The sequence below is a fragment of the Carassius carassius genome, chromosome 3 (assembly GCF_963082965.1).
Source record: "Carassius carassius chromosome 3, fCarCar2.1, whole genome shotgun sequence".
NCBI classification, from domain to species: Eukaryota; Metazoa; Chordata; class Actinopteri; order Cypriniformes; family Cyprinidae; genus Carassius; species Carassius carassius.
The window spans coordinates 19,364,873-19,389,479 of record NC_081757.1 but is presented as its reverse complement, the minus strand read 5'-3'; the positions used below and the strand labels follow the sequence as shown (position 1 = coordinate 19,389,479).

The 24,607-nt window shown below is 38.8% G+C and overlaps 1 protein-coding gene across 8 annotated transcripts; it reads left to right on the top strand.

Annotated features, from left to right (window-relative positions):
* Positions 1–872: 872 nt before the first annotated feature.
* On the top strand, positions 873–24,478 carry phf21aa (PHD finger protein 21Aa). 8 transcript variants are annotated; one of them, XR_009426385.1, is made up of 18 exons: positions 873–1,146; positions 6,555–6,609; positions 7,152–7,241; positions 7,415–7,447; positions 7,555–7,620; positions 10,048–10,203; positions 11,289–11,534; positions 11,793–11,876; positions 13,005–13,262; positions 13,434–13,592; positions 13,685–13,736; positions 13,812–13,891; positions 14,001–14,058; positions 19,782–19,804; positions 19,903–20,060; positions 20,814–20,889; positions 22,169–22,272; positions 22,460–22,594. XR_009426385.1 is itself a non-coding variant. In XM_059532712.1 (18 exons), the coding sequence occupies exons 2-18, from the start codon at positions 6,580–6,582 to the stop codon at positions 23,036–23,038; spliced, it is 2,274 nt and encodes a 757-aa protein (XP_059388695.1). In that variant the 5' UTR covers positions 873–1,146; positions 6,555–6,579; the 3' UTR covers positions 23,039–24,478. The 8 variants fall into 8 exon arrangements, 6 of the variants coding, with proteins under 6 accessions (XP_059388695.1, XP_059388701.1, XP_059388706.1 ...); XM_059532712.1 differs by having other exon boundaries at positions 19,881–20,060; positions 22,460–24,478; XM_059532718.1 differs by lacking the exon at positions 7,555–7,620 and having other exon boundaries at positions 19,881–20,060; positions 22,460–24,478.
* The last annotated feature ends 129 nt before the right edge of the window (positions 24,479–24,607 follow it).

Here is a 24,607-nt window from a genome sequence, read left to right as displayed (position 1 = left end):
CCGTTCACTGCACGCGACGGGTGCCACGAGAAACCCGGCCACAACATTTCTGACAGTATTTACAAACAAATAAAGAAAGAAAATAAATTTTGGCCGAATTTTGTTTGTATTCACTAATCACTCTTTATATAAAATGACACCATACATAACAATTTCACAGTATGGGTGAACAGTGTTCCACACTAACTGAAAGGAAGTAGGCAGTGGAAATGTATTATATTAAATATAATATTGTATAATGCATAGCAGAGCATTTGTACAAGACTAAATTGTAAAATGCTAAATTACCAGAAATATCCAAAATACATGAGGTAATGCAACACAGCTAGAAATAAAATGCGTTTGAAATGAATTATTAAAACACTTTTGGGTTTATCGCAATGTGAACGTTTGTGTTTGCATGCGTCTAGCAGCTCTGACGGCTTGACGCGACGATATAATAGGTTGACTTAAATTATCATGGATAAACGTTAAAAAAATACCGTCATTCATTGAATTTGTGAGCAAATATATTTCCTAACAATATATCTGGCCCACCCACGCTGGTTCCACATTATTGTAACTTCACTCAACATGAGTTTCACCGAGTTTACATCCGGGGCTTTTCCCTAGGCAATGCGGGGCGCACTTCAACCGTTCCTTAGGCAAAGTGAAATAAATTCGCCGCACCGTTACATAAACTAGTTCTCTACTTCTAAGTATTGTTTCGCGCTCGGCAATAATCATTTCACCCCGGTTTACGACAATATTAAAATTTTTCCCAACGTGACGAAAAATTTATTCTGTTAGACGAGTTATTTTGTGCGTTATACAGCATGGTTTTGCTGTCCCATTATCTCTCCCCTGCGCGCATTGATACGCCGAGCGCACAAGCTGTGGGTGAATGGGATGGAAGAAGAGTTCTTGTTTTGTATATCAGTTTCTGGCTTTTTATGTATTTTTGGTTCAAAATCGCGCGAACAAAGCGAAGATTCCTTCTATTACACTGAACAAAACTTTAAGGCGCTAAAGGGAGTAAATTCATCCGCGGGGCAGGGTTGTAGTGGTGAAATGCTCGGCTATTTGTAGATATATATTTTAATAATTGGTGAGTGTGTGTAAGTGTATGAAGATCGGGGTTTGACTGCTGGAGGAGTGTGTACAAGGGTAAGTGCACCTCGGTTTTTTTCATCTTCATTTTATGAACTTTTGGGAGCGGTGTCTTTGAACTCTTTTCGTGTTCTTTATGTGATTGTGTTGGTAGTGGTTTGGTGGATGTGAAAGCGCAGAGGCAGCGCAGGGGGGTTTTGTTCATTTCTCTTTATTGTAGGAGTTGCTGGAGAGAGAGAGAGTGCGGCTGCAGTCAACGAAACCTTATAACTTACAGCCGTTACACAATAACGCCTCGAACGGCACCGAAACACCCTAAAAACAACACTTGGTCAGCAGAACTGCGCTAATATGGATGAAAATGCGATTCCAGCGCGTGCCGTAGTTTTCACACCAAGCCATCAAACAGTCACGGGATGCCATTATAAATGCACTTTGCGCTTACATTCACAAGACCGAGGGACGAGATCTCGAGCAATAAACCGGATAAAGTGTGTGTGTTTGTGTAGTCTCGATGTGTTGAGCTCGAGCAGCTTGTGCAGTGTTGAGCTACTGTTATTGTTAAGAGCCGCTAGGGCGACAAGACAAGACGTGTGATCGTGAAAGATTTCCCCAGTTCTTGTTCTCGGCACCACGCCTTGACATATCAGCTCAAACGCGAGCTCGCTGTGATAAAGTCTCATTCTATCTGCTCTCTTAAATCTGTAAGGAAAGTTGTAGGCCCTGTGTAGTGAGTTTGATGTGTGATTGTGTGAGTATATAAAGTGATGGTGCTGTTTCCGGTGTGGATGCGCTGGAACGCTAATGCTGCTGCTGCTGCTGCTGCTGCTGATGATGACCTTCTGAAGCTTTCAGATGGCGCTCGCTCCGCTTTCACGACCGGACCGACAACAGCTGCTTTATAACTCTCTCAGTGCGTTTCACTAAATTATGTGTTTTTTTTTGTATTCGTGCTGTTTTAGTGATTAGCTCAGCTGGTACTGAATAGCCGTATGGTTGATTTTCATCAAAATCACACCCTGTTTTTGATCATTTTTATTTTTCTTTCTTTTTGTTTGAGCTTCAAATGGCTACATGTACCAAGTTATTAAAGAATACAGGATTCTCTTCTCTTCAGTTTTGCTATGTTTAATGCATGTGTAGCTGTGCTCTTCCATTATCAACTATGTTGACTGTACAGCCATTTTTTCTTCTCTCCACCTGCTTTTTTCTGCGATGAATTCATCCTGTAAAATACTTGACGTCTCACTGCTCTTCTAGGATGAACTTATCATTTATGTATGCATTATCAAATGATCCAATTTCGTGCTTTTGTTTGAAATAAAGCTTTTATTTTTAGTTTCACAGTTACACACACACACACAGTTGTATTCGTTGTGTCAATAACATGTAAAATGTCAGCTTTTACCTCCATGTTAGTACTCTTCTCACTGCATGCTGCCATCATGTTACTTTAACATAAAGATGGTGAGTGGATGCCAGAGTTTTTTATACCAAGTCACTTGACCCAAATGGTTTCAGGGCCCCCTTTTCAGCATTTTTTTTTCTCAGACATAAGGCCCACACATTCACTGCCCTCCCCCCTCCAACCTCTCAAATGTCTGTTTCCCCCAGGAAACAGAACCCATTTACGGATTAAACATGTCATAGATACTCTCAATATGTTTTCAGTTAAATATGTTCATATTCGCAGCAGTACAGTGACAATGTCCAATCATATATAGACATTAATGAATGTTCTCTCCCAGAGTAAATGTTTACCGCTAAAAAGACGCCCTAAAATTTGTGATTAAATAATTGGATGTTAGTCCTCAAACATTATTGCAGTGTCTCGACTCTCCAGTTACTGGGACAGGCTCCAGCATCCATGGAGAAAGATGTTCTGAAGAGTTGGCTTCTAAACAGATAGACTAATTGATGGAGTGATGCAAAGGTTACAAAGACTTCATTAAATTCCGAACCTGTCAGTTGCAACAATTTCTCTCTTTCACCTCATCTCCATTTTGTTTTGAATATTTTTGCCCTATAGTAATAGAGTCCTGCAGTAATAATGTATTTTGACAAAAACCTGATAGGATTTTTCCATTGGCTTTTGGATTATTGCAGCAAATAAGCTCTGTTAACAACAAAAGTTTATCATAAATAAACACTACCTATATTAATTTTGAAGCCTAAATACAATTGGCAGCAGTAAAAAGCTAAACAGGCTATACGGCTTCCGAATCTTTCGGTCTTAAAAAAAAAAAGTTCAATGTGATGACATTTGATGTCCCTGATAACCTCTGTAGTCCCATTTAGCAACACACCTAAAAGCTTTAAAAAAATCACTAAGGGGCTATTACTGATGTATTTTGTTGTAGAATAAAATGAGATAATATCTTGAGTGTCAACCACAGAACTTAGTTCAGACATTTAATCAAAAATCCATTTAAACAAAATAAATACATGTACTTGAATCCGATTGAACCGGAAGTGCAAAAATACTAACTTATTTCAAGGTTGTGGGCTACAAAAATATATATAATCCCTGCAGCAGTCTTTTAACATATATATTATTATATTAAGCATTCCATTTAAAAAAAATAAAAATTAAAGCAAACCATTCACCTTCATCATGAATGATTACATCAATATGTGAACTTCAGAAATGAAACATAGCCTGCTGGGCATATATGAGTGAATTAAGTGTTACAGTTTTTTACAGACGCTAGGACACATTTCTCAATACTTAGGTCACTTTTGCAAAACTCTTCACACAGTTCTCCTAACCAACTTTCAGCCTGGCAAAGCAGTTCATTTCACATTCAAAATGCACTACAACTACCAAAACACTCTCTTCAGGTCTCAAATCAACTCATTCTTCCAGAACACTAGGAAAGGTTGACAGCCGACAAACACACTTTGTCACCCACAAAACAATGACCTAAAAAACACTAACAACATGTAGCATTATACAATGTTTTCTTGTGTAAAACAAGGACACATCTCTGTTTATAATTCACTGCAACATTTTACTGGAATGAATCAGACATGATGCAGAATTCATCAATATTTTATGTCGTTTATTTATTTATTTTTTGCACTGAGTAATTCCAAAATACAAGAATTTGTATACACACCATCCACTGATCCACTGTTTTTAGAGCATTTAATTTTAAGATTTAAAATATATTTCATTAAAATATTACTGTAGAAATGTAGCAAATTGCTGTCTTATTCAGTTTTGTATTATGTTATGGTTTTGAACATAGGTTTAACAGTTTTGAAAACAGTATGTAAGCATGTGCAAATTGGCCTGTTTGTACAAAGAGTTTTGGCAGTTGTTGTGTCTGAGTGAGAAAAGAATTCATGAAATTTGAGAGATGTAGTCAATGAATGCATTTTGTGCCAAAGCAATGATAATTGATCCTCAGTTTAGCCCACATAGACTTCTGTTGTGCTCACTGTGTGAAGAGTTTTGCAAAAGTGACCTAAGTATTGAGAAATGTGTCCTAGCGTCTGTAAAAAACTAATATACAGTTGTATATGTGAAAGAACACTGCTTTGACCGGAGGCCTTGAAAGTTTGGTTCAGTTTGATTAGGTTTGAGTGCAAGTGTAGGACAGAGAATGAGAATGGGTGTATCATGTTCCTTTTCTCTAAGGAGTAGATCTGAATTACTTGTGCTTCAGCCTGTTTACTGAGCCAGCAGGTGAGGGTTTGGTGCGCCAGTCTGATCAGGCAAGTGTAGTGTGTGTGTGTGTGTGTGTGTGTGTGTGTGTGTAAGTGAGTATGAGTGTTATGATCACTTTGGCTGTTTGCCCTTACTGAATACAGAAGTCCCAGAAAATTGCCCTCTTTTGCTCTGTTGTTCTGCTGTGGACACTTAAAATGCAGGATCTGATGTTCTTCATGGGAAAAATATAATACTTTCTGTGGGTTTCCAAGGTTTGTTATATCCATTTTTTTAATTCCTTCGTCCTGAGGCAGATACATCAGTGACTGGTGGGACTATAGAGGGTGGCACTCTGTAGATGAGTGAGAAGCTCTCAGTGTGTGGAGTGCCCATCTGGTAGTCTCTGCTTTCATTCCGATGAGAAGAGAGTGATGATCTGTGGCAAAGACAGAGACTGATTCTGTGACACACAAGTACTGAGAGCAAAAAATAACAGCTCAAACAAACCAGAGAAAGCAGGAAGTGAGTGAATTTGCTCTGGCATTATTTAATTCACCTCCAAAGATGGAGACAGTCCACTTGTACATCTATGAATGAGGACAAATTACAATGTTCAATATATAGTGCCTGGCTATAGTCCTGTATTAAACATTTTGATGGAGGCATTGCAACTCTCAACATGGCAACTGTTAAATAAGCTAATTGTTTTTTTTTTTAGTAAAGAACGTACTTGTTATTGGCTGGAAAATAAAACTTTGAGTGTGTTGGCCTTAATAAGCACAATTTATAATTATACTTCTGATTCGAATTATGTTATTGAAATATAGATATAGGTCTTTTCCAATACAAGATAATAAAGCTGGAAATAGCCAATATGGCCGTCAAGTGAACTGACTTGTCTTCAAGGGACTATGTTGTGTCTCTGTAAAAATGCTGGCATTGTACTAGCTCCTTATTTTTTTGCAATGATTTACAGTCTGGAGTAGTTGATGCTATTACTGAAAGACAAAGCCAGTCTGAAGATTTGAGTTAAGACAGATTCCATTGAATATCATGTGGTGTATGATGGTAACACACTACAATTTATTTATTTTTTTTAGCTTCAGTCTTTAATTCCATCCAGTCGGAGGAGATCAAACATGTCTGATATTTTGAGCCGATTTTAGAACACATATTGTTTTCATTTGATAGCTTCTCCAAGCAACACTGTGCACATGCTGCGTGAATTTGTTGTGATTCGAACGACTTCAAAGTCTGGTAGTGTATGATTCTCAGTCATTAAGCGTAAGATGGACAGTTTTTCCTCATTGACTATTACAAAGTCGTAAGTTTATGATGCCCAGTGTTTTAAAATCTGTTCTGATTTTAAAAGTAATGTAGTGTATTCCAGCCTTTTAGATGCATGCTTTTTCATAGAAGATTTTCATAGAAGCAATTTATAGTTCTTCCATTTCAGGAACCTTGATTGAAAGGAATAGTTCATGCAAAAATGAAAACACTGTTAAAAAACCAACATGAGGGTATTTATGACAGAATTTTTATTTTGGGGATGAACTATTCCTTTATCAAAGAAAGAAGCATAGTTTTATTTTCCAGTAAGCCTCCAATTTTTGTGTCCTCTCAAGATAGGATTGAATCTTTGCATGCAGCCTGAATCTTTTTTTCCACAAAGCTTCCACTTTACGTGTTCCTGCTGATATCTCTTCTTCAATATTGTTCTGTTGTAGATTTGTCACTAACAGTCACAGAGCGCTGCTGTGTGTGTGTGTGTGTGTGTGTGCTTCTTACCATCCTCTCTTGTCTATTCCAGCTCCACCCCCCACTCTGCCAGTTGGATGGTGTTCAAGACGGCAGACGTTGGGAAGGTATAGAATAAACCATTGTCCTAAGGGGGGCGCACATATTCTGACACAGCTGTGATGGTCAGCTTTATGGTGTTTCACTGGCTAGCTAATTAGCTGAAATGTTTTCCTGAACTACACAGTGTGATTATTATTCAAAATCAGCAGCAAAGCAACACAGTTCAGAGGAGCTTACTTTACAACAGACTCTCAGAGGCTGGGAGAGACGGAAACAGTTAATGCATGCATCAGCATCATTTCCCCCAAAGAAGAATGACAGAGGGAGAGAACAGGATTGTGTATGTGCAAAAGAGCTCTGTTCAGTTTGATCCGTGGTGTTCAGGCAGGATTTGATGAGAGTAGTTCTGATTGAATCAGTACACAGAGATATATCCTACTCACACTGAGCAGATTTACACACACTCGCACAAGCAAACTAACAGATCTGTCATGGCATAGTCAAGCACACTGTGAGACCTAAAAAGTTATTTTCTTTTTTATTTGTAGTCATTCAATGACATCTCAGTTAATTAAAGAATATCTGCTCTCTTCCTCTAATTCGCCAGGCAGCTGTGTTGGGTTTTTGGAAGAAGAGATCGATGATGGAACTGCAAAATTTACAGGAAGCACTCAAAGTGGAAATCCAGATCCATCAGGTATCCCCACAGCCCTCCCCTCACACCATATGGATGGAGTGTGTAATTGTTGAGACTGCAGTACCCTCACCCTCCTCTAGAGGTCACTGCATCGACATGTGTTTCCCACTCTTAAAAATGCTAAAACTTTCTCTCTCTCTCTCTCTCTCTCTCTCTCTCTCTCTTCCTTGCAGAAACTCGTAAGCCAGATGAAGCAAGATCCACAGGTGCGTCTCCCTCACTGAACATTTCCATTACTGTTTGATCGATACGCTCTCATATACAGGCCGCTGGACTAGTGTATCAGGGAGGAGTGTGTGTGTTCTTTGTACAGAATGCAGATCTGAAGCTGCAGCTCCGTGACCTGCAGGCCAAGATCACAGCGCTGAGTGAGCGGCAGGTGAGAGCTGCTCTCTGAGAGAACCCCTGCTGCCGTATCACTGTTCTCTACGAGCTACACGTGTGTCTTGATCAGTTCAATTACTTGGGGTCTGAAAGTCCTTGTGTGTCCCGAGAAAACAAGGCAAACTTGTTAGGTTATGAAACCTGTGTTGCATCATGGCATTGTTTTGTGTCGTATTGTGCATTTGAACATTTGTGGTGTGATTTGTGCGCTGTGGTTTTGTGTTGCCAAATGAACAATTTGTCAACGCACAAATCTATTCTCCCCTCTTTTATTTGACATTTCAGTACCTGATGATTAATGTCTGGGGATGATTACGTGGCATACCGTCCATCACTTGAGCTTACTGTACAGAACCTGAAGTTCTGTGGAGGAGATGGAGAAAAGATGCGTTGTAGACTGCAGGCAGCGGAGAGGAATTTTAATTAGTGTCACAAAGCTTTTTAAAGTAACAGGACAGAGTAAAACACACACCTGAAATCCTTCTGCAGACAAAAAGGAAGAAGTGAAACAGCCCTATAATCACTGTGACCAGCCTGCAGCGCTGTTTAATAAAGTGCGCTGCCTTCCTCGCATTTCTGTGTCCGGTGGAATTCTCCCAGATCTAGGAGTGTGTGAGTCTAACAGATGGTGGAGGGAGCCTGTTAAAGCTGTATTCAGTGAGAGGACTGTGCTGGGGGGGCGGGGGGCTTGTGTTCATATTCATTAATGTATCTGTCATTCTGTCTTCACTGGTTACAGAATCAACACATACTCAGCTGAACACAAACAAGCTGTATTGCACATTTGTAGCTTGCACTGAGTAAAGCCAGGCACTCTTACAGCCATCTGAAAGTTTTAATATCTCCCTCCTTCTGTCCTCACTTTATGATTGTTATAGATCCATACTCTCAATGTTCCTTTGTGTACACACGGCTCATGTGTATGTGTGTATGTGCAAGTTTTTTGATGCCAGACTGTAACCCAGACAGTAAATGGCTTCAAATAAATTGCATTTGGAGTATGTAAGGAATGATTGTGTTCACGATTTTAATTCATATTCTTTTTTTCTGAGTAGAGTTTCTTATTTGCACAAATATAACTGAGCTCAATAAGTGTGTAAGTATGCAGATTGTTTATTTTTCATTCTTCTACATATGACTTCCATTTCTGTCTCGTGCATTGTAAGGTGATTGGTAATCTGTAAAGAACATATTTTTAAAAATGTTTTTCATTAGAGTGTTTTAAGCTTATTATGTAAATGTAGGACTCAGTGTAAATGCTAATGGTCTAGTTCTTATTATGTGGCAATCTTTTTAAAATAGAAAAAGATTAGATGGCATTATAAATATGAACAGATGAATGTTTTAACCTTTAAAGGTGAATGTATGTTCTATTAGCAGAGCCCAATAAAAATGTATAACTTATGATGTTTTCTAACAAGTTAACCAAACACCCGTCCATTTATCATTTAGACCGTGTTAATTAATTAGTTCACCTAAGAATGGAAATTAATTCATCTTCTACTCACCCTCGAAGCATCCTAGTTGTATGTGACTTTACTCTTTCAGAATAATCCAAAAAGTTATCTAAAAAATGTGTAGGGTGTGTAGAAGATGAACTAATTTCCATTCTCGGGTGAACTAACGTTTAAAGTCCACTTAAAAAATTTATAAAAATTTATAAAAAATACTGTTACTCTTGTGAGGAATACAACGGAACAGAAAATATATTTTGAAGAATGTTTCAACTGTTTTTGTTCATACAATTGAAGTAAATAAGGTCCAAATTAACTGAACTCATCGACTTTCATTATACAGACAAAAAAAAAACACACTGAAACTATCTTCAAAATATCTTCTTTAGTGTTCCACTGGAGAAAGTCATACAGGAATAAAATGACAGGAGGGTGAGTGAATGATGACAGAATTTTCACTTCAAAGTGAATGATCCATTTCACAAATATAAGGGTATCTTGATAATGGTCTAGAAAGGCAGAGTTTTAGACACAGTTTTCACAATAATTCAATATATCTTTCCCTAATTACTGAGGTTACGCTTGATTTGAAGAAGCATTGCTTTCAGCTGTGTACTGGACATAGTTCATAGTGACAACTGATGCTAATGGAATAATATATTACTGCTAAATGTTCCTGTTATGCCGTAATCCATTTGTTTTTTTTTAATCACTTTTAAGAGGTTGTTTAAGGCAGAATACTGTTGGCCCTGCCTGAGAGAGAAAGAGACAAAGAGAGTGATGATCAGCTGTAGGGACTCTATGTTCCCTCTTGCTGTCAGTGCAAATGGGCCCAAATCCAACATTACAAACTCTCTTATCAACAGCAGGCAGAAAGAGAGGTTGTGAGTGAGAGAGACTTCATTGCAGGTACGAGACAGAAGACACAAAAAAAATGAACAGGCGCTTGTTCTCTCTTTCTCCCTCAGAAAAAGGTGGTGGAGCAGTTAAGGAGAGATCTACTGGTGAAACAGGAAGATATGAAGCTACAGACACTACAAGCCGATGGGCAAACGTCTACCTTGCTCATCACACAGACACAGACACAGACGCCTCTGCCTGCTGCCAGCCTCATTACTCCACAGGTACCCACACAAAACACAAGAAGGAATACTTCACTCTGTCAGGTACAGTAGGACTCCATACAGGACCCCTCTAAAAGCAATGCCATTTAAAGGATTAGTTCACACAAAACTAAAAGTTCTGGTGTTAGTTACTTGCTTCCATGTTGTTCCAAAACCATATGTCTGAACAAAAAAAGGTTAGCAAGCTCGAAAATTACAAAGACGCATCATAGAAGTTTAAAAAAAAAGGTCCATATAGAAATATTATTCTGAGAAATTTTGGAATATTGTGTTGGTAATGCTTTTTCATGCAGCTGGGCTAAGCAGGGGCACCTAAAAGAGGTCCATGTGACTCCTGAGGCCATATCAAAGCTTGGTGTAAAGAATGGGCTTATAGTTTAATTTTGTTATCCACTTGATATTTGCCCTAATTCTCTTTGACATATTCATGAAAGTCAATGAGAGAGGAATTGGTTGTTTTGAGTCAGCGGTCTGAATTATTTATTCATGAATCAAATTGATCTTGTTTTTGAGACTTAATAGCTACATTTACACACATCCAAGTAATTGCATTAATGGCTCAATTGGACTAAAAAACCTTCATGTAAACACTTCAAATAATCAGACAGTTTTTTCAGAAATACTTTGTGCACAGTTTATATCTTAGGAATGTGTGTATGCTTATTTCCATCTTATGAACAGGACATAAGAGGAGACTGAATATTAACATATTTAAGTATTTGCTAAAAATACTAAAACCTCTGACATATGTCAGCTTTCTTTTTAGATATGGCAAGTACACTCACTGTAGCTTTGGTACCTGTCATCACAGTGGCTTTTTTTTTTCATTATAAAAAGAGTGACCCGAATATTCTGCAGAGCATTATGTTCAGTAAGTAGACTAATAGAAGCCCATTTCGCCACAGGGTAATTGCGTATATCTCGCATTTCTGAATTTATTACAGGTAATTGCAAGTTTCTATCTCTCAATTCTGAGAACCTTTTTTTATTCTTTATTCGGTGGCCTGAAACGGGCTTCCATACCTGACCTATAAAAGGAAAAAGTGGACACGTTGACAACAGCGTATGTGTTTGTGCCCCCGCAGAGCTCTGTGGTCCCTGTCATTGCTTCAAAGACTCTACCTCTGGTGCTAAGAGCGGCCACATCCACCTCACCTATCATCATGACACCAGCACCTACTTTCACCGTGGTTACAACCCTCGGCAGCACACTCCTGGCAAGCACTCCTAGCTCAGATCCTCAGAAGTCCCCAGTAAACTTCCAACCGGTCATCCAAACGACCAATCAGGGAGCAGAGCCGGTGCGGGTCTTACCCAATAGCACCGTTGTTGTAAGTATTTCTCGAGTTGTTTTGACTTGCGTATTAGAACAAGAAGAGTTTTGTGTTCTTATTCTCCCTTGTTTTGCAAGCAGCATGTGAGTTGGGAGGCTGTTTATTTTAGATCAGGATTGGTTTGGTTGATTTTAGACACAATTGTTCCATTGCATCTGCCTCTATTTATGACTTAAGTAGTTAGTTATTTGTTGTAGGATGTGTGTTGGAGAGGTTAGTGAAGTAAGGGTGTCTTAATGGGCGGTCTTGTCACAGGTGCAAGCTGCCTCCCAACCAATCAAAGTTCCTCAGTTTGTCCCACCAATCAGACAGACAACACGACCAGCCACTCTACCGCAGGTTTGTTTCCATAGAAACCCTTCACACCCTACTGTCTGGCTGGACTAGTGAAAACCCCTCACTGCTGAGTGTTAGTGTGCATCTATATGTCTGCAGGTGTTACTTTTATGTGTGATATTTTCTTCATGCTCCACCTTGTTTTCTTGAACTGGATTTAATTTCTTTGTGCTTGCATAGTGGTGACATTTGCAATCCCTGCTTTGGCTGTTGCTTTTGACCCTGCAGTAAACTGATCCTTAACCCTGATCTCTCTCCAGCAGTATTTTGTGCTGTTGTATTCTGTTGTATATGCTATTTGTTTGCGTGTCCATATAATGCCAGGGTTGGTTGGTATAAATCATGCCTCACATAGTATTTTTATATTACATATTGGTATAGAAGTTTGAGGTCTGAATTTTTTTTTTTTTTTAAAGTCTCTTATGCCTAACAATAATGCATTTATTTGATCAAAAAAATAATTCATTAAAATAACTGATTTCTATATATAAAAATGTAATTTATTACAGTCATTACTCCAGTTTTCACTGTGACATGATCCCTTTTTTTTCTTATAAATAGTTCAAAAGAACAGCATTTATTTAAAATAAGAATAATTTGAACATTATAAATATATTTAAAAAGTATTAATAAAAAAAATAAATCTTACTGACCCTAAACTTTAGGTAGTGTACGAATATCACACAGAAATATAGTCACTTGGAAATGTATTGAAAAATGGTTCCTATTATATTAAATAATAAAATGTTTTTTTTTTTTTTTATAATTCAGTACATTACATATTTCACAAATAAATGGTACTTCATTTCATTTGATTAAACTCGATGGATGCAAACTAAAAGATACAAATAATTTCATAAACATTATTATAATTATAATATTATTAAATAATAGACAATAAGTAGACAGCTTTTAATTGTGTCGGAGAGGAGCTGGTGTTAGTGGTATTGTGGAATGTACTGTACTGTAAACTGAAATGTAGATGTGAAAGTGTTGCTGTGTTCGAATGCTGAGTTAAGCATCACTTTGCTGATACCCAAGTCATTTTTTCACTGCTTAGGTCCACCTTTTATTTTCTCCAGTCATTCCACAAATAATCATTCTCTTTTTCCTGTGTGTGTGTGTGAGCAGGTCAGGCCAAAACCTCCAGCATCTTTGTCTCCAGCTGCTGGTCAGGTTTCTGTGCACACCTTACAGTCACCGGTGTTACTGAGCACAGCCCTTCCTTCCTCTGGTCACGTCCAGCAGATGCAAATCCTCAATGGCCTGCCCTTCCCCAACAGCTCTAGCAGCACAAGCATCCTGATCTCCCCATCTATAAACACGCTACCGTCTGCGCAGACACACACACAGCAGTTACCTCACAAAAGCCCAAGCTCTGACAACACGGTGAGAGAAATGTATTTAGCTGTGTTCTTAAACATTCATTAGTATATAAAACGTTTATTGAATTTGTGTAGTCATGGTGAGCACAGGAGACTTCTTTTAGAAACATTTAAAACAACTTTACTGACCACAAACTGTAGTGTATGTATTAATACATCTTTCTTCCTGCTTCAGATATGCGCAGTGGAATATGGGACAGAGCCAAAGACTTCATTGCTCATCTCTCCAGACACACCTACACACACTTCACCTCCACTGTCTTTTTATGCGCCATCTTCACCTGCCCCCACCAACACACACACGCCTTCCTCCAAACATCAGGAGAGCCCTCTGGTAAAATACACTCATGTTTACATCACAGTTTATAATGACGATAATGATAAGTATGGTGATGTAAATTATAATGGCACTCATTCTTTCCACAGAAACTGGCCTTCATGTTGTCTCTGGGACTCGTCACGCGCGACTATTTAGAAGGTCAGGAGAAAAAAACTGTGTGGGTTTGTTTGTATGCATGCATGTGTATTGACCTTTCGTGCTTTGTTTGTGTAGAGATTCAAAGCAGGCGTCAGGAACGCAAAAGACGTACAACAGCAAATCCAATATATAGCGGAGCCATGTTTGAACCAGAGGTAACAAACACCCACATTAAACAAGAGCAGTTCTGTGCAAACTGATTAGAAATATCCAATGGAATGAACCATTATTACATTTACATATCCATGCTTCTGTGTGTTTCAGCGGAAGAAGAGCTCAATGTCATATCTGAGCTCCATAAACCAGTCCAGCAGGAAGAGAGGTGAGCTTTCTGTGCCTATATTAGATACTCTGCTTGCAAAAATCCAAGTGCAGACATCACAAGTTGTTAGATGTGTTTGCTAAGGCAAGCATCACTGTTGCTCTTGCTCATACTTTAGGGATTGAACTTCTCCTCCGTTTGTGCTACTGATATTAAAGGGATAGTCAATGAAAAATGAGAATTCTGTCATTATATTGGCGTTCCAAATCTGTAAGACCTTTGTTCATCTTCGGAACACAAATTTAAATATTTTTGATAAAATTTGAGAGCTTTCTGACCCTTCATAGACAGAGATGTAGGCCCAGAAAGGTAGTAAGGACATTGTTAAAGTAGTCCATGTGACATCAGTGGTTCAACCGTAACTTTATGAAGCTACGACAATACTTAAAAAAAAAAAAAAAAAAAGTCTTTATTTAACAATTTCTTCTCTTCCATGTCAAACTCAGACGCACGTTCACGACATTACCACAACACATTCAGGCCGATATTAACCATTGGGATAGGTACAAGGAGGGGGCCCATGATTGGCTGTGGGGTAAATTGACTGGTGTGCTGATCACCAAAGCCACCACGCCCCCCACTTATTAATGCTGTTATTTAGTTGAGCTTTTCCGTAAATTCCATGCATTACCATTTGAGATTGAAGCCTAGAGACTGAAGTTTTAGTTTGGTTTACCAATCAAATGCATTTATTTTATATTTGACATTTGAACGATATGTGTACAGTCGTGGCCAAAAGTTTTGAGAATTACATAAATATTGGAAATTGGAAAAGTTGCTGCTTAAGTTTTTGTAATAGCAATTTGCATATACTCCAGAATGTTATGAAGAGTGATCAGATGAATTGCATAGTCCTTCTTTGCCATGAAAATTAACTTAATCCCAAAAAACTGCATCCACTGCATTTCATTGCTGTCATTAAAGGACCTACTGAGATCATTTCAGTAATCGTCTTGTTAACACAGGTGAGAATGTTGATGAGCACAAGGCTGGAGATCATTATGTCAGGCTGATTGCGTTAGAATGGCAGACTTGACATGTTAAAAGGAGGGTGATGCTTGAAATTATTGTTCTTCCATTGTTAACCATGGTGACCTGCAAAGAAACGCGCGCAGCCATCATTGCGTTGCATAAAAATGGCTTCACAGGCAAGGATATTGTGGCTACTAAGATTGCACCTAAATCAACAATTTATATGATCATCAAGAACTTCAAGGAAAGAGGTTCAATTCTTGTAAAGAAGGCTTCAGGGCGTCCAAGAAAGTCCAGCAAGCGCCAGGATCGTCTCCTAAAGAGGATTCAGCTGCGGGATCGGAGTGCCACCAGTGCAGATCTTGCTCAGGAATGGCAGCAGGCAGGTGTGAGCGCATCTGCACGCACAGTGAGGCCAAGACTTTTGGAAGATGGCCTGGTGTCAAGAAGGGCAGCAAAGAAGCCACTTCTCTCCAAAAAAAACATCAGGGACAGATTGATCTTCTGCAGAAAGTATAGTGAATGGACTGCTGAGGACTGGGGCAAAGTCATATTCTCCGATGAAGCCCCTTTCCGATTGTTTGGGGCATCTGGAAAAAGGCTTGTCCGGAGAAGAAAAGGTGAGCGCTACCATCAGTCCTGTGTCATGCCAACAGTAAAGCATCCTGACACCATTCATGTGTGGGGTTGCTTCTCATCCAAGGGAGTGGGCTCACTCACAATTCTGCCCAAAAACACAGCCATGAATAAAGAATGGTACCAAAACACCCTCCAACAGCAACTTCTTCCAACAATCCAACAACAGTTTGGTGAAGAACAATGCATTTTCCAGCACGATGGAGCACCGTGCCATAAGGCAAAAGTGATAACTAAGTGGCTCGGGGACCAGAATGTTGAAATTTTGGGTCCATGGCCTGGAAACTCCCCAGATCTTAATCCCATTGAGAACTTGTGGTCAATCCTCAAGAGACGGGTGGACAAACAAAAACCCACTAATTCTGACAAACTCAAGAAGTGATTATGAAAGAATGGGTTGCTATCAGTCAGGATTTGGGCCAGAAGTTGATTGAGAGCATGCCCAGTCGAATTGCAGAGGTCCTGAAAAAGAAGGGCCAACACTGCAAATACTGACTCTGTGCATAAATGTCATGTAATTGTCGATAAAAGCCTTTGAAACGTATGAAGTGCTTGTAATTATATTTCAGTACATCACAGAAACAACTGAAACAAAGATCTAAAAGCAGTTTAGCAGCAAACTTTTTGAAAACTAATATTTATGTAATTCTCAAAACTTTTGGCCACGACTGTACGTATCTATCAGGTGATCGCTGCCCAGTAGCCTATGTCTGCAATCACCTCCACTCTTCACTTCGTTCTGGAGTAATCTGGAAATGGTCGCACAAAGAACAATATTTGATAAGTAGAAAATGTCAGCAATTCTGAGAGAGAGGGGCTCAAAAAATGAAAAACTTTACAAAACAAATACAAACAACAGAAGAAAAAGTCAGTAAAATCCCCAGCTATCTAGGTAAGCTATGCTATTTTACTAAAGCTGATGATGGTGTGGAAATAACTTCAATAAACTGTGTTTTTAGAACAGCAAGTGAATTGGGCACATGGAGCAGAAAACAAACACACAACATCATCTTCTACATAGATTTTAGGTTAGTTTAATTATTAATTGGATGTATATAATTTTTTTGTTTGAACAAACTCTATATATATTCATTTAAAGGATTAGGAGATAATCGGGTAGAAATATATCAGTCGTTTTGCGCGTCATGATGTAGGCTAAACTTGTCATTTAAATGCGTTTTAAACAGGTTTTTAAAACAAATGGTTTAGACCGTTAATGAACATCAAGCAGTGGTAAATACGTGCATTAAGATGGCTTCAGCGCACACCTGCTCATATTGCAACTGACCAAACTTATCGCTTCTTGTGCTTAAATGTTCAAATACACAAATATGTGCCAAAAAATATTGTATTTGCGATTATCCTCGTAAACACAGTTATTTGTGTCTTAAATGAACGTTAATAGTTAAAGTTAAAGCGTGTGTAGTGTTAGGCTAAATGAGATCCTGGATATGATGAAATCTTAAAAGGATAGTTCACCCAAAAATAAAAATCTGTCATCATATACTTAAACTCAAATTCTTCTTAACCTCTATAAAAAAAAAAATTATCCTCCAAGATAAAAGTTTCTGGTCCCCATTGACTCCAGTAGTGTATTTTTTTCATACTATGGAAAGCATGGGGGCCCAGGAACTGTCTGATTACCAGTATTGTTCCAAATATATTATTTTGCTTTCAACAGCAGAAGGAATCTCATACAGGTTTAGAACAACATCAACAGAATTTTAATTATGGGGGGAACTTTTCCTCTAAAGCAGCCTAATATAGCTGCTGTTGCCATTTGTGTCTAATGTAAATCAAACATCAGAAAGAAAATAATTTACTGTCCTGGACTGAATCACTTTTGTAAAATAAATAACAATGAATGTGCATTTCTTATTATCTTTGTTCTGTTGTAGCCTAATTGGTAACTGTTTACTTGTCTCCAGTAAGCTTATTTTTACTCATTTTTACTAGGTAAAAATAATACTTAGTATTTTTTTTTTTATATTGAAATTGGTAACACAAATTATGAAATTTCAGTGCATCAACAATTTTGATATGGGATAAAAATCCTATTTCAAGCTTTATATCATTATTGTGATGGGGGCCTGCAGTAAGTCATAGCCCCAGGGCCTAGTGTAGTCTTAATGCGGCCCTGGATGCATTAATGACAGAATTACATTTTTGAGTGAACTATCCCTTTAAAGTCACAATTCAACTTATGAAGGAAGAAATATTTTCTTCCATATTGTAACACATATCCAAGTATAATGGATTATTGAAAATAAAAAAGAGACTTGGTTCTATGCATTGGTTGTTGAGTGGAGTGGAGGCAGATCTGATTGAGGGTTTGCAGTAGTTTGTAAGAAAGGGGCAGGGTTTAAGCAAAAGAGATCTGTTGTTTCATTGGAAGCACAAATTACAGCATTTGGTTGGAATGTTACAAGGACAAAAAAAGAGAAACATTTAGTCAGAAAATGCAAAAATTTAATTTTGCACGTTTTCAGGTTGAAAACTATATGCAACTGAGCGCATCACAACAGATATTATTCATAACTGTGAAATGTGACTAAACATCCACAATGAATTGTCTAGTTTTATTGCTCTAAAAATCACTAGCCAGCTATTATTCCGTGCTTTAAGCCCCTTTTCTACACCTCTCATTCTGAACTGATCCACTCTGCTTTAGTCCCATCAGTCAGTCTCTCTCGGTCTCACACAAGCACACATTCAGCAGTGATGACTGTTTGATTATGTAATGTGCTTACAGGCACTCTGCTGTGGAGTGGCCCTGGAGTGCATGTGTGAGGCAGAAAGAAATGACCCTGCAGTGTGTTAAGTGGGATAATGACTGTCTTCAGGCTTCTGTAAAAGTGTATACATTAGTAAAAGACTCAGACAATGTTCACAGCCTACTTTATAGATTTACAATTAGACACGTTGTGCACCTCCTTAAGGTGCGACAATCCTGCATCATTAGTGTACCATTAGTACTTGTATAGGACAGACTCGAGTACAGAAACTCAAAACGCAACATTTACAGTTGACCAAAGTTATCTTATTGATACTCTTTGATTTGGCCAGGCTGAATTGTCCACCCAGAAATGAAAGTAGCCATTATTTACGTACCTTTATCATGTTGTTCCAAAATCTGTATGACTTTATTTCTTCTGTGGAACACAAAGATATTTTGAAGAATTTTTCAGTTGTTTTTGTCCATATAATGAAAATTCAGAGATGTCTTAAACAACATTGGACCTCCTGACTTTCAATGTGTGGACAGAAAAAACAGACATTCTTCAAAATTTCTTCTTTTAACACAATGGTGAGTAAATGATGACAGTTTTTTCATCTAATGGTAAACTTTCCCTGTAAGTTATATCCTGAAAGAACCGAAGCTGTAAGTGGCTTGGGACAAACATATGTCAGAAAGTATGTGAGTATTAATGTGATCAAAAGACAGAATCAGAATAACTTTAATTTCAGAATATATTTTTTTTTTTTTCAAATGTATGCTTCTTGGTTTGTTTGAAGGCTGGTTGAAAGCCTCCTTCTCCAGTAACTTTTCTGTGTTTGTTGAGAAGCTAAAGGAAATATTTCTGTTTTGGACTTTTGGCACCAAGTCTCCTGCCAAGTCATATTATCAACTATATTGTTTAGTTGTATTTAGATATTTACGCGTAAAATGATTAGAGCTCACTTCATTTTTTTTTATATGATGTGGAAACTTTGCTACCCTGTGTAATGTAATAGTGCTTTTAGTACCTGTTGATAAAATACATCCATACCTGGTTTGTTATGCCCAGTGCACGCATAAATGTGCAATATCTGTTGATATATGATGCTGCATATTCACTTAAAGCCTCGTCTTAACTGTTGACAGCATCTGTGTTAGCTGTAGATGAAAATAAGCTTCTTGATGCCTGATAAGCTTCTTTTGAATCATTGCCCTCTGATCCTTCTTTGTTATTGGCATTTCTTATCCCCATCTGCCTTTATCAACTGATTTGAGGCCAGCTTTTGCAGAATGTGTTGTTACCCAGCATGCAATGCTTCCTTTTGTGATCTAACGTTGCTCTCTCCCTCCCAAACTCTGTCACACCACCCCCACCCGCTCCTTCCTGCTACCCTAGCCAATGAGGACAGCTTGTCAGAGGTATGCTACACCAATGTTATGTCTGCCTTTTCCTTTTCTTTTGTGTTTTGTTTGTCCTTTGTTCCATCTCACCCAGGTCGCCTTTCTAAAAACTGCAGTATTGTGGAGCGGGGGGCCCCTCCCCCCAACCACCAGCAGCCATCATTCTGCCTCCCCAGACCTTCAGCGGCCCACCACGGGCAGCCCATTCTCCCCTGCCCTTTCACTCACCCTTCCATCACATTCACCCTCACCCAGCCCCAGCTCGGCAGGGGATGTAAGTAGCTGTGATAGTCCTCTACAGTTACTGAGACACAGTTCAGACTCCCTTATCCCAATGTTCACCGTGCTCACCAGCGACACCTAGTGGTAGCGGAGGTGAATTAAAGGTCTCAGGTAACCGAGAGATTCATTGCCGTTCACTCTCGTAACTCATTTCATTTTTTGTACCATGTCATGTTTCACTTCTGTCACTGGTCTTACAAAGTAGACAGTCTTTATAGAGTTTTCTTAACTCTTTCCGGTTACATTCTTTCAATATAGAGGCTATTAATATTAACGGGATTGTAATTTCAGAGCAAAATTAGACAAAAATTGAGGATTTGCTCAGACCAACCAGAAATCTTTAGTTTAGATTGGAGTAGACACTAAGTTTGAGGTTTTGATTGACAAGTGAGTATTTAGTGACTGCTGTGGGCAGAATCTCATGCGATACTTGCTAATCATCTGGGCGTCACGCAGCTCTGCCTAAAATGCCAGAACCAGAAGCAAGAGCCCACAGTTCTGCTGCTTAAGACCTCTGAATGATGCAGGACCTAATGTTTATTACAAATACTGAAAACCAGAAATTTACATCAAGACTGCTCAAAACTTTGTAAGTTTAGGTAGCCTTATTTCTTTCTACTTCATTTGTTTCATTGCTTTAAATTCATTTTCACATTCATTTTGAGTGTTTTTGTGTTTATTGCTTTGAATGTAGACAGTGAACAATTGTGTATTTCAGTATTATTCAGTTGCATGTTTTCTTCAGATTTTGCAGAATGAAGATGCCATTGAGTGGCCAGGGACTCTTGCTATTGTCCATTCCTACATCTCCTATAAAGCAGGTTAGGAGCTTCACATATAACTAATGTTAGACAGTGAACCTGCAATGACAGAATGGTGTAAGATTACTTAAATCTATATTTAGAGTTTAAATTGGAACAAAGTCTCTTTTTACGAGTTTATGAAATGCATCAGGATCTTTGGAAAAACGTAATTCTTAATTCAAGTCATGAGCCAAACTAACCAGCTCTGAGATGAATTATGATATTGCACTCTTTGAGAAAAGCAGAAGTAGTATATGACAATCAGGAGAAAATCTTCTTATGCACTACAATCTTTTGAAGCATTGCAAATTATGTAATCAAATAATAACAGTGGTACATTATAAGACTGTAGATGGCAGTGTATTTCACCACCTGGAATTTAGCAGTTAGCCTAAAGACCATTTGTTAGTCCAAAGTTTGAAATTATATTGACCCAAGGCCTGTCCACACTCAACACCAATTTGAATGTTTAGTTCAAGTCCAATTTTCATATGCAATTTTAATGTTCAGACCAGTGCAAAAAAAAAAAAATGCATTTTCACACTCTGACAGTAGATAGCACTTAGTGAAAAGCTGAAATACAGCCAGAGACATGGACAGAAGTATAAAAATTGGATTTCGTTTTTTTAATTCCTGTTTTTCTCAGTATTTGATTTGCTTTTACTATCATACCTATAATTATGTTCAATATGTTACAACATGCTACAATAAAACAACAAAGGCATGGTAAAAAGTAGCCTACATGTAATATAAAGCTTTGCTTGTAAATATAACTTTTCAATAGCTCTGACTGATTTTGAATTGTAATATTTGTCACCCCTGAAATTGGTCATACCATTTACAGTTGAGTAATTATGCTTGAAAAGACAGCTTTTTCAAGAGCATGCATGGATGCATGGAACGAGAAAAAACATAAGCACTTTTATTTTCACTTTTACTATTAAATATTAATACTTAATTATACTACATTTATAATATGTAGTATTATTAAGAATTAGCATGATCTGACAATGAACAAGAGCATACAGGTATTTATAAATTAACATCAACCAAAATGGACAAATGTGTGAAAAAGATCCCCAACCCATTCTCTGATTCCCCTGACTGTGCCGACTAACAGCTGCTCCAACAGAAGCCTCTACAGCTCCTCTCATGGTAGATCCGTTTCAAAAAGGGTTCTACAGAATTGTTAAAAATCAGTTTCTCTGTGGGGAAAATTAACGAGATTTTTTTTATACTTCCAGAACCCGACTTGTGCGTTCAGTCGAGATTTAAACATGCACTTATTTCCCTACAGCTAAAGAGGGGGAGAAGGATCGTCTGAAAAGATGGAGCACAGAGTTGCGGCAGGAGAGAGAGACGCTGGAGCACAGAATCGGACAACTCAGCAAATCTATAACAGTGAGAGAATTCTTAAGTTCATATCCACTTTTGATCTGCACTATGAGTCATACCACTGAAATTACAAATCTAACTGATGCATTCATGTATTATTCCATACCTCCAGAAGGCCACTATTCCATAACTATATAATGATGAGATTTTGGATGTATGAGTCAGCAACACTGTATCCTCTCTCCCCGCACAGAGATGTATGGACAGCAAGAATAGCGTATTGGCCCAGCAGAGAGAGATGGAGGCTTCGCTTGAGAAAATGAGAGGGCTGGTGCGTCTGATCAGAGGGATCCAGTTCTCTCCCTTCATCTGTCCCGGGGCCATGGCTAACGGAGAAACGTCCCACAACGGAGCTTCCAAACCCAGCAGCTCTAGTGCGGTCACCACAGACACAAACAACAACACAAATGCCCAAACAAGCTCCTCGGAAGCGACAGTGATAATTAGCACCCTCACAAACCCAAGCGATACCTTAAAGCAGATCGCCATAAATAACAACCCAGAGGCTGCAGGTGCAAAGAGCAATGAGGGCAGTGAGGAGAGCGCACAAATTAACAGCATGTCCAGAATCAAAAGCGAACCCACGAATGCAAATGCTGCAGCCTTCAGCAATAACAGCAGCAACCAGGCACTTCTCGGTACCAACGGAACCGTGTCCACAGGAGAGGAGAATACAAAAAAACACAAAAACAACAGCGACCTCAGTGTCATCCCACAGGCCCTCCTCAGCTCAATCGTACCCCGTACAGAAGTGACAGAGGGGGTGAAATAGCATCGACTACCCCGCCGCAGTTGGGGCGTAAAGCGTGCCAGTTAGCAGTGTTGTTGATTTGTGTTGTTGTTTCATCTCTTGTATCTATGAGGGAAAGAAAATCCATAGTGCCATTTACTACATGCAGGAAGGAGGTTCCTAAAGTACCAGCAATGTGTATGCTCACGTGTGCACACAGAAAAGATTTCTACAAAGAATAATGATATAGAAAAGAGTAATAAAATTTTAAGATATCACACCATTGTGTGCCTGATACAGTTGCCATAGCACCTCTGAGTGGGAACGCTTCTGAAGGCTGGATCGGGGTGAAGGTCTCGTCCTGCTAGATGAGTAGTGCAGCTTCCTATCAGGTCCTGTAGCTCAGATCTAAGATACGACGTGTTGAGGAGTTCAGCGTCCGTTTTGTCTGTGAAACGCAACCGAGGTGCAGTTGTTTCGTCTAGTTTTCAGTTGTTGTGTCTCCAGGACGGAACTTGGAGCGCAAACACAGGTTCTTTATCACACACTGACAGAAATACAGGTCTTCCAGGCGTTCTTCTGGGGGTTTGACTAGTATCATTTGCATTTGTCTATCTTGTGGTGTTTTTAAAAACCGAGAAAATAACTTTCTGTAAATATGTTTTGCTATTTTTTACACATTATTTATAATTTTACAATAATATTCCGTAGTTCAGTTCTGCCAAATAATGGATGCCACAGGGAACTCTTCTTTTCGATTACTCTGAACATTAAATAGATATTTAAGAGTAGTAGTGTAGTATTTGTAGTGTCAGTCCTGAAGTGTCTGTGAGGTAAATTCTGACCATGCCTTATCTACTAAACAGATGTGATTTACTGAGAGCGCGGTTCATGCGCCGTCACAGACGGGAATGATCTGAGATGTCTCTCACATCACTCTCGCTCCATTTCCACGTCCAGAGGATTTTTTTATTTCCCCAAACTGTAGCAGGGGTCTCATGCCTTGTCCAACGACTTGGGAGGAATCATGCAGTCAGAAATATCCCATGAAACCGCTATGCCAGTAACGTTATGCTTATGGGCCAATTTAAGGGCTTCTGTTCTGTATCGTTTTAACACACTTTACTACACTGTTCACTGTAAACCTGTCCAAAAGCACAACACGGCAGACGTTTTACGTGCCTAGTGCAACTACTTCTACCAGTGTCTCCTCTGTTAGCGCTTTATTTACCATATCGGAGCTCTCTCACCGCTGTGTATTTCACAGTGTGTGACTGCACACGAACAAGCACAGACAAACACACCAGACCAGTTCTAACACCTGTGCCAAGATGACACTTCCATGGTGTTAAAAAAAAAAGAAGAAAAAAGCACAAGAAATAATCCAGACACACGTTGGTGTCAAATGCTTTTGATAAAAGACAGAAATATCTACAGTGTTTATATCTTCATTTGAGGTTTGTGAGTGTTTTCAATGCTAAACATGCAGCTCTGGCCTGCTGTAGCCTCTGTGTATTGGTTGCCTTAAGTTCTATAGACTATGTTAGGCTGTTTCATCGTAGTGTTATGACTTGTCGGTGTCATAGAGTCAGTTGTCAGCAAAATGAGTGT

Bases quoted from the DNA above. Each gene is read 5' to 3' on its own strand.
- phf21aa (XM_059532712.1), top strand. From the start codon at position 6,580: ATGGTGTTCAAGACGGCAGACGTTGGGAAG. The intron at 11,877-13,004 runs GTTTGTTTCCAT...GTGTGTGAGCAG, and splicing joins GACCAGCCACTCTACCGCAG to GTCAGGCCAAAACCTCCAGC. The intron at 13,593-13,684 runs GTAAAATACACT...TTCTTTCCACAG, and splicing joins AACATCAGGAGAGCCCTCTG to AAACTGGCCTTCATGTTGTC.